The sequence below is a fragment of the Chinchilla lanigera genome, unplaced genomic scaffold (genome assembly GCF_000276665.1).
Source record: "Chinchilla lanigera isolate Chin_1 unplaced genomic scaffold, ChiLan1.0 scaffold00004, whole genome shotgun sequence".
NCBI lineage: Eukaryota > Metazoa > Chordata > Mammalia > Rodentia > Chinchillidae > Chinchilla > Chinchilla lanigera.
Window position 1 is genome coordinate 9,317,782 of NW_004955405.1, and position 10,569 is coordinate 9,328,350.

The following is a 10,569-nucleotide window of genomic DNA, read 5'->3' on the forward strand; positions in this document are numbered from 1 at the left end:
TTTTTCTCCGGTACCAGGAACCGAACTCACGACCTTGCGCTTGCCAGGCAGGCGCTTTTTGCCGCTGAGCTAAATCCCCAGCCCCTTGTGCCTCAGTTTTGTTACGGGAAAATGTGGAGAAATAATAGTATCTTCTTTTAGATTGCTATAAAAATATAACTATCTGTGTATCTAGCACACAGTTAATATTTTACCTTAAATTAAAAAGCACTGCAATTTGATATATACTCTTGGCTAAACCTGTATATGCCATACACACACAGAGATGAGAAAATAGACTGCTTCTAGATTCAACAGTAAATGTTTCTCTTGAGAGGGAAACAAAAATATGACCAAAAATAAAGAACAGGAGATAAGGTTCTTCCAAAATAACTGCTGCATCTTTATGGGAGCAATTTAAATTTACTTACCTACTCTCTTCTAGTTTTTTGGACAAAAGGTGATATTCTGAAAGAACTACTTCCTCTATCACCATCTTCACTATCATCCTCTATCACCAACTGATGTGATACAAAATTTTTCAGACCGTATTTAAATTTTCCTTTAAAACTAGAATTTTTTTTGGTTGTAGCTTTGCCAAGAGCAACAGAATTTACATTATAAAATAAATGGAATTTTTTTTACAAATATATAAACTAATTTTATCACTGATATCAGAAAACAAATGTAAGAATAAATGGGTATCTTCCATACAATGCTGTTGGGAATGTAAACACATGCACTGTAAACTACTGATATGTAGCCCATAATTCAGCAATTCCAATCCCCCAAAAACCCCCAGGAGGAAGTAGTGTGTCTAGCAGCACCAGTTATAACTGCTTCAAGCTGGGAGTAGCCTAAATACCCAACAGGAAAATGGACAAATAGTGGTACCTGGAATATGACAGAGCAACAAAATGTAGAGCTGCACACAGCAAGTTGGACATATCTCACAGGTATTATGACTGAAAGAAATGTGACAAAAGTCCACACACTGATGTAATTAACAGGAAGTTCTATACTGAAAGACATCAGGATAGTGGTTACTTCTGAGGAAGGCAGGTGTTTACTGGGCAGGGACATGAGGGGCTTTGGGTGCTGCCCAGGATCTCTATCTTGATCCAGCTTAAGGTTCTAATCATCAGGTGTGTAATATGTAAACATTCATTGAGCTGCACACTTAAGATTTATACTCTGTACACAGCATATTACAGTACATGTGTGTGCAACCTCAATTAAAAAGATAAAAAGGAACGTAAGGGGATCTTAAAATGCTTCAAAGCACTTTTTAAGTGCTACTTCCTTACAGTAAAATATCTACCTTTAGGCCAGGGATATAGCTCAGTGGCACGGCACCTGCCTGGCAAGCACAAGGTCATGGGTTCAATTCCTAGTACCAGAAAAGAAAAAAAAACCCTACTTTCTTTGTGTCAACTGCCTCAAAGAAGTTTGTTAAGTGCTATTACTTTATGATAAAATCAACTGCCTTCTCTGTGTCAAGGATTATATGACATAACTTCTTCCAGGCTTCCCAATAACCTATGAGGTTGTATATATTTTATTACTTTGCTTTCATGGACAATAAAGTGGCTCATAAAAATGGTTTTACTTAAATCTCACAACATGTCCTTCCTTGAAAATTCAGCCTAGCACTATGGAAACAGAACAAGTTTAGAAAAAACTGCTTTACATGTTAATGGCTTATGATACTGAGCAAAGTCTTTAATTTTTGAGTCTTAATTTATTTGTTCCTCAAAAATGGAGCTACTAATAAGAGTGATAGGTTGCTCTGAAGATGGAATAAAGTAATTTATGTAAAATGCTCTGTATAAGCTACCACACAATTCCTTAGTATTGTTGTTACTAACATGTTTTAAGAATGTAATATAAATATACTAACCTTATCTTCTGGCAAAGGTTTGTTTTGGGATTTAGACAAAATTTGCATTCTCCACACTGTGGGATATAAAGTGGGATGACAGTATCACCTGGGAAACAAATGCAAAGATACCTTCTTGAACAGGTGGCATGCTTCTAAATGAACACTGCAGCCCTGGGAAATTCTAAGTCCTGTCAGCTGGTACAGCTCTGCAGAATTAGTAATTTTCCAATAACCTATGAGGTATGTGGATGTTTTATTACTTTGCCTATGTAACATCATTTAAAACTTTACCTACCAAACATCATTCAGCACTGGCCAGCCATGCAAAAAGTATGTTTTTCAAAATTTTTATCTAAATGAAACTCTTAAAACATAACTGGAAGATAGGTCATATGCTTCAAAATACTAATTACTGATTAATGTAGCTCTAAAAATTCTTGTTTGATTTGCCCAAATAAGCTTTGGAAATATACTTAAAACAGTTTCAGATGAAGAGCACAATGCAAAATCAGAGAGGAAGATACTGTCCAAATATTTGTGCTTTCCAGAGGAATGAAATCAATCCTGATAAGTTTTTTAGATGCTAACTTATTCATAAATGGTATATTTATCAGAGAAGTAATTTTCCTATAGTAATTAAGCAAAATCATCAAACAAGTGGTTTAAATACTCTCCTTACCTGCCTTAAATTTAGTAACTCCTTCGCCAACACTTTCCACAATTCCAGCACCTTCATGTCCCAAGATCACTGGAAAACACCCCTCTGGATCAGCTCCACTCAGGGTATACGCATCAGTATGGCAAACTGCAGTGGCAATGATCTATCAGGATATTAAAGAAAAAGCACTGAAGTGTGTGTGCATGTGTAATTCAGGGCTAAAGTCAAATGAAAGCCATTTTACTTTAATACATCACTTGCTGATTCTAATATATATTTCTTTCATATTTTAACTTTTCTAAAACTCAGTATTTATAATCCATGGCATCCTAACAATTAGAATTAGTAGCATTTTTTGTGGTATTGTGATGCATTTATATACAGTGAAAAGTGGCCCATCTCTTCTCCTTTTTGGTGAATGTCAGCAAGAAAAGGTAAACAAGGTGATATTCTAAGTACTGTGTGTTCTGGTGTAGAGAGGAATACTACTTGTGTGCCTATCTCACTAGAGGCTTCCTCATGACTGCTGAGAAATGTGATGTCTACAAAGGGTATTATTTCTGACATATGCCCTTCTGTTTGAGTCTGGGCCAAAACTCAGAGCATTAAGTGGACTAAACTTCTTTGCCACCACACATAATTTCTACTCAAGTAACCCCTTTACTCTTGTCTCTCTGACTTTTAAGTATCCTTTCAAACCACAAACAGCACAGGAAGAGATCTAAATATTAAAACAGAAACACTAAATTTATTGGAAGTGAAAGTAGATAGAACGCTTGAAGACATAGGGTTAGAGAGTTCATGAACAAAATCCAAACTGCATGGGAAATACGTCAAAGAATCAACAACTGGGATCTCATCTTACTGAAAAGTTTTTGCACATCAAAAGAAATCACCAACAGGATGAAAAGAAAACCCATGGATTGGGAAAAAATTTTAGCCAACTGCCCCTCAGACAAAGGACTACTATCTAGAACATATAAGGAATTAAAACAAATCAGGTCCCTAAAATTCAAAGACTCACGCCAAAAATGGGCATCTGAGATGAATATACACTTCTCAAATGAAAAAATACAAATGGCAAATATATAAGAAAATGTTAACGCCATTAGTCATTCGAGATATGCAAATTAAAACAACACTGAGATTCTGTCTCACACCAAACAGAATGTCTATCATGAAGAAATCAACCAATACCAAATGCTGGAGAGGCTGTGGGGAAAAAGGAATTCTTTTCCACTGATGGTGGAAGAGTAGATTGGTGAAACCACTGTGGAAATCAGTCTGGAGATTCCTCAGTAAACTAGGATCCTTCAACCCGCTATTCCCTTCCTGGGTATTTTTGCAGAACTGAAAACGTCATACCATAGTAATATATATGCACCCATGTTTATTGCAGCATAATTTGTAATAGCTAAATCCTGGAAACAACCCAAATGTCCATCAACTGAGGAATGGATAAAAAAGATGTGGTATTTTTATACAATGGAGTATTACTCAGCTATAAAGAAAGACAAACTCAAGGCTTTTATAGATAAATGAATACAACTAGTTAGCATACTCATAAGTGAAGTAAATCAGACTCACATGTGTAAACATCATATTGTCTCCCTAGTGTAAGAACCTGAAAGAGTAAATAAAATCTGAAAGGTACAATAGATGTTGTGGAAGAGAAAGAAACTGCTCAAGTAGGAAAGAACAACTGGGATGAGGGAAAAGAGGAAAAAAAAAGGGAAAAATATGTATATATACACACACACACAAAGATAGCTAAGATAATTGTACTACTAATATCTATTTATTCAAAGGAACAGTTAATGTGTAATTGTTTGATCAATCTTATATGCCTATATCTGCTTATCTGAGTAACCACTTTGAAGATAGCAATATGTAATGTAAAAACCATTGTTAATTTCCTATCAGTTGTTTTGAAATTCTGTATCATTTTTACTGTTTTTATGTTGTTTTCTTTTTAAAATAAAAAAGAAGAAAAAATATATATGTATATACTAGGATAGCTGGGATAAGTGTATTGCTGATGTCTGCTGGTTTACTGAAAGGAACAGTTAATGCTTAAATTTTGTTTTTACCAATTTTGCCTGCTTATATCTGGTAATCTGAACAATAATTTGAAGACAGCAATATGCAATATAACAACCATTGCTAAATTCCTACCATCTTGTTTAATGAAGCTCTGTAGTGTTTCTAATTTTTTTTTATTACTTGTCATTGTCTTTTAATTGTTTTCATCAATCTTGCATTCTTACATTGGGGAATCTGAGCAACTTTGCTATAGATAACAATACGTACAACCATTGTTAATTCCTATCATCTTTTTTTATTTTAAAGATAAAAAATGAAAACACATTAACAAACCAACAGACATAAACAAAACAACAGCCAAACAACAGAAGCAATACAGAATTTCAGACAAGGTGATAGGAAATTAACAATGGTTGTTGTATTACATAGGTTACTCAGTTAAACAAATATAGGCATGTAAGATTGATCAAACTATTAAACATTAACTGTTCCTTTTGATAAAGCAATAGAAGTCAGTAGTACAACACTCTCAGCTATCCTGTGTGTGTGTGTATATATATACATCTACACACACACACAATTTTTCCCTTCTTTCTCTCTTTTATCATCTTGTTTTAAAATCTTATATCGTTTTTATATTGTTTTGTTTTTGTCTTCATCGTTATTTTGGGGTTTTTTTCTGTTTTTTAAACTTTTCTTAAAGGTATTTATTTATTTATTTTTAATTGTAAAGAGAATAATTAAAAAAAGAACAATAGCAAAATACCAACAACATAGACAAAAACAAAACAAAGCAAAAACAAAAAAAATGCAGGGTTCTGGAACAAAATGATAGGAATTAACACTGGCTGTTATATTACATATTGTTGTCTTCAACAAAGTTGCTCAGATTACTAGATGTAAGAATGCAAGATTGATCAAACCATTAAAGAGAATAAAAAATAAAAACAAAACAAAAAAACCATTAAATGATACAGAGTTTCACTAGACAAGATGGTAGGAATTCACCAATGGTTGTTAGACTGCATATTGCTGTCTTCAAATCAGTTGTTCAGATTACCAGATAAAAGCATGCAAAATTGGTCTCTTTAAAAAAAAAATGCAAAAAGCACAAGAAGGCAAAATCTTGTGTCTGTATTTATACTTCCTGCTTTTGTCCTGTACACCCACATACAAGGTAATGTTTTCTGCTATATGCCAGTAGTTCCCCAGGGATGAAAGCTGATCTAAGTGGGATGCATATAGCTCACCTTATTATATCTAGGATAAAAATTGTCTTCACGGCAAAAGTACATCACTTTAATTTTTTTTTTTTTTTTTTGTCTTTTTGAGGCAGGGTCTCGCTATACAGTTCAGGCTGGCCTTGAGCTCACTTTGTAGCTCAGGCTGGTCTCAAACTTGCGATGATCCTCCTGCCTCAGCCTCCTAAGTATTGGGATTACAGGCATGTGCTACTATGCCTGGCTAATTTTTTTATTTCAAACAGAATTTAAAAAATAAAATAACAACATAGACAAAAACAAAACACAAAAACAATAAAAATGATACGGGGTTTCAAAACAAAATGACAGGATAGTGGTTGTTGTATTATATATTATTATGTTCAACAAAGTTGCTCAGATTACCATCAGTTTAATTTCTCAATTTGAAGAAAGACACACAAGATATTGTAAGATTTCAGATTCCTGGATCCGTCCAGAAGGACCTTAAAAAATATTTGATCCTAGGTTTCTCCACCTGATACGTGTGATCTTTCAGAACATGAATCAGGATGTGTGGTATGTTTGGAGGTAGGATGACAGGGAAAGTATACTTACAGTGATAGCAAAAAGAGAGCTGATTTTTCCTTAAGTGTAAAATGTTAGCAAAAAAAATCACTTAAGGGGCACTATTTTAAAGCATTAATTTTATATCAAAACAACAGTACAATGCTAAAAACACAAGGAATTGCACTTGCCAAGGCTTTAAAGCTCTCTCAGCCAGCTGTCTCATACAGTGTGCCTTTCTCTGAGCATGGGACACTGACAAGCAAGGGAATCAAATTTGCTCAACCTTGGCCCTGACCACTGGGTGCAGTACATTTTAAAACTCTCTAAGCAAGCAATCGTAAAAATTCATTTGTTTATTGCTCTTTCTAAATCCTAAAATTCCTTCTAGCAAAACTTTGTTTCCAGTAAGATACCATGTATTTAAATTTATAGGATCAACAAAATGCGAGGATCCTTAAACCCAAATTACAGAAGTTATAGGATAGTAGTCCATGCAAATGGCTGCATCACCCCACACCAATGCCAAAGAGGTGGAGAAAACTGCTGCAAAGGTGAGGGGTTGGAGGAGGGGTCTCAACTCTACTGTCCTGTGACTCTCCAAGCCTTGTCCTTGAGATTGTCTCTTGGGGTTCATCCTCTGCAGACCTCAGACCTATGCACCAATCCAAAGACCTCTTCCCCAGTGCCATTACCTTAATTCGAACCTCATGAGCCTTTGGGGGTGCTACCTCAATCTCCTCTATGGAAAGCGGCTTTCCAGCTTCCCAAGCAACTGCAGCCTTGCATTTGATAACCTAAAACAGAGAAAAAAGAATAAGCTGTTTACCCTTCTACACTAATAACTGCTCAATGATCAGCTTTTGTTACTGGTGAATTCTAATTCTAGAAAGTTTATCAGATTCAGAGAAATACACCTCTAATTAATATGAAAAATTATGCAAATAATAAACTTTAAAAAGTCTTAATTGGGATGCCTACCTAGTCAGCTATAGAAGTCTCTTTTAACTAAAAAGTTTTATTTGTCAAATATTTAATGATGCTTGTTATGGTTTGTGTCTGGATGTCCCCCCAAATCCACATGCAGTCATGGGGTGGGCTTCTAGATTTGTGATTGATTCACGGTCCAGTGTTGGAATTATGGCTATGAGTGCTACACCAGTCCTAGGGCGAGTGGTTTACATACAACGTAAGGGAGAGAAAGAGGCTGCTTGCCACCATTCCTCCCTTTTGCTGTTGTTGCTTTTGCTGTTCTCCACTGCCATGAATTTTGCCCTCTGCCATGTGCCACTCTGCCTTGGAGCCAGCCAAGTACGGACTGAAACCTCCACAAACTGTAAGCTAGATAAACCTTTCCTTCCTTAATTCTGGGTGTCAGATATTTTTTCTCAGCAATGAGTGAAAAGTAACCAAGAAAATGCTGTACAATGCAGAAAGAAGTGCAGGTTAAAAATGCAAATCTCAACAGAGTCTATTCAGTTGGCTGGTATGAGGTACTAGGAACCTTATATTTATTATATACCCTATTAAGTCTTGTGCTCAGAGTGGTTTAAATAGTTCAGTCCAAAACTGCTGGTAGGAAAGAAGATACCAGTTATCAATATAGGGAAACTTGGGCCAGAAGTGGTGGTGCATGCCTGTAATCCCAGCACTCAAGGCTGAGGCAGGAGGACTGCTGTAAATTTGAGGCCAGCCTGGGCTACCTAGTGAATTCAAGGCCTGGCTGGACTACACAGTGAGACGCTGTCTCCAGGAAAAAAAAAAAAAAAAAAAAAAAACGCAAACTTAAAAAAGAGTATCTATCTGTTATAGCTGTCCTGTCTTTTACAGTAGCCATTTGCCAAGTATGGTTACTGAGTAACAAAAAAATGGCCTGTCTGAACTGAGATATGCCATAAATGTAAATTATACCTAGATTTAGAAGACAGTAAAAAGGGGTAAAAATATTTCAGTAATGTTTTAAAAAATACTGATTACATGTTGAAATAGTATTTTTAATATCCTGAATTAACTAAATGTACCGCTAAATTTAATTTCACATGTCCTTTACTAGACTACTAGAAAACTTAAAATTACATGTGTGACTTGTATCGATGGCATGAAGCTGCCTTAGAGATAGTATATCCCTTCACTACTAGAAAGTCACGCATAGGAGGAAGACTTGATCAGTTCACATAATGCTTATGAAATGTTTTGGCAGAATAAAGGTTGCAAACCACTTGGTTTATAGGCGACAGACTTGAAAATTAATAATTACAAAACATGTGACTTAAATAAGGCCAAAGTGCTGCAGAAAGCAAAAAATGAAGGAACAAATAACTGGTGAGGAGTTTTGGAAAAGCGTCGAGTTTAACCTGGTATTGAAGTTAAGGAAGAGGCAGTTACAAATGGTGATAAAATAAATACCCACACACAGGGTGATTAGGAAGGATGAATGAGGACAGATATGGACTCCCTGTTCTTGGCACAGTGCAGCTTTGCAAAAACAGCTAGTAGTTTGAAATTGTCCATGGCATCAGAATGAAGACTTGAGGAAAAGGAGCAGTGAACTATATATATATATATATATATATATATGAGGTACAAATGAAAAATACAGTACATGAATACTTCAATTAAAAAATACTGAACTGTATGAAATAAATAGTTTCTGACTTTGAATAAGAGCTAGAAGGTCCACACTACTAGATCCTGGGAATAAGGTGGGTTCAGAACACATTGCAATGTTTCCAGCCTGCTTTTAAAATTAAAAAGTAGATATTAAACCTGACATTAGAAAGAATTTATACAAACTAGATTCTAATTTGCATTAGAATCTTCAGTGTATCACAGATGTGAAAGCAAAATCTCGAAGGCTCAAATTTATAACCTACAATTTAATCCTATAACCTAGAAATCCAAAATACTAATAATTCATACAGAATCTAAATCTGATGCCCCTCCCCTTTAACAGGAGCCTGACCTTTTCCCTACACTGAGAATTCTAAAGCAAAACAAAGCCACACCCCAGAAGAAAGCGTCCTACTTCAACCTTTGAACTATTATCCGAGTTATACGTTCTGAACCTCCCTGGAGAGTCTTGGTAATAAGGAAAAACTGCATAGTAAGTACTAAAGATCATAGAGTGTACCATCTTTTTAAGCTCCAACATTTACGATCGGGTACCCCTAGTCACTGCTAGTGTATTTCTGCCTCTAAGGCTAACAGGCTTTTCAGACTTTGTCCCAATGGAATCCCGGCCCCGAGGTCCTGTGACCACCAAGGACTGCCAACTTACTAGCCTCAGTTCTTAGTCTACAGTGGGGACCTTCACTCGAAGAGGCGTTACGTAAGCACTGCAGGAGACTACAAATCTGTTTGTTCAGATCACAACTCAGAAATGCTACAGAAAGCGACCCGAGTCTCCCGAAACGCGTCCTTCGCGGCCGCCCCGGACTGCGCGGAGCGGGCAGGCCCAGCTCGGAGCGCAGCATCGGGAGAGCCAAGGCCGAGGCCGGCGCCAGGCAAGGAGGCCGTGAGCAGCGCCGCGCTGCAAGGCGAGCTTGGGTGCGGGGCCGCGCGGCCGAAGCCCGCCCCTCCCGCAGGCGACCCTGCCCCCTCCCTACAAGCGGAGCTACCTGCGGCGCCATGCTCACAGTCCGTCCCGGGCAGTAGGCGAGACTCGCATTAGCTGGCGAGCGGGCGGGGCTCTGACCGGAAGTGCTCATGGGCTTCCCTGGGCGGGGCTCTGACCGGAAGTGTGCATGGCTTCCCGTGGCTGCCAGGCCCCGCCTTCCGCAGAGGTCCGCTCGGGTAGTTTTAGTCCGACCATCCTAGGTAAGGCGTGAAAAGGGTGGAAGGCAAAGAAACGGGGGTTTTCCCTGGAGGCACGTGAGAAACAGTTGCATCAAACTTGTGCCCCTGTGCTTCCACACTGTGTGGGCTTGGAGACACAGGTTGAGCTAGCGGCTGTCCTCGGGTTCTCGGTCAGGAAAATGTTAGAGCACAGGAGGTCGGGGGATCAGGTTCTGGAGAGATGTAAGGGCCCATTGCAGCTGCTGCTGACAGGTCCTGGGATTGTGGCCGGGGTGCTGAGGGGCAGGACCCGGAGACCTTGGAGGGGCAGGGACGAGGGCAGGGGTCCAAGCACGGTGGAGGAAGGTCACAGTGGTTGTAGGTTTGCTCTTCTTTCCTTCCTGGACTGTGGACTGAACTCGGGGCATGACATGTGCTGGATGGGCGCTCTGCCCCTGCCGTACTTC

At 38.1% G+C, this 10,569-nt stretch overlaps 1 protein-coding gene across 1 annotated transcript in view; it reads right to left on the reverse strand.

The window, feature by feature from the left end:
• LOC102021619 (alcohol dehydrogenase class-3) overlaps window positions 1-10,138 on the reverse strand; it is a 16,650-nt gene extending 6,512 nt beyond the window's left edge. The window contains exons 1-4 of the mRNA XM_005374293.2: window positions 9,946-10,138; window positions 7,024-7,125; window positions 2,541-2,682; window positions 1,880-1,967 (exon numbers count right to left, since the gene is read on the reverse strand). Coding sequence (XP_005374350.1) covers window positions 1,880-1,967; window positions 2,541-2,682; window positions 7,024-7,125; window positions 9,946-10,035 — 422 coding nt within the window. The 5' untranslated portion in view covers window positions 10,036-10,138. The remainder of the gene's footprint in view (window positions 1-1,879; window positions 1,968-2,540; window positions 2,683-7,023; window positions 7,126-9,945) is intronic.
• Between the last annotated feature and the right edge of the window lie 431 nt (window positions 10,139-10,569).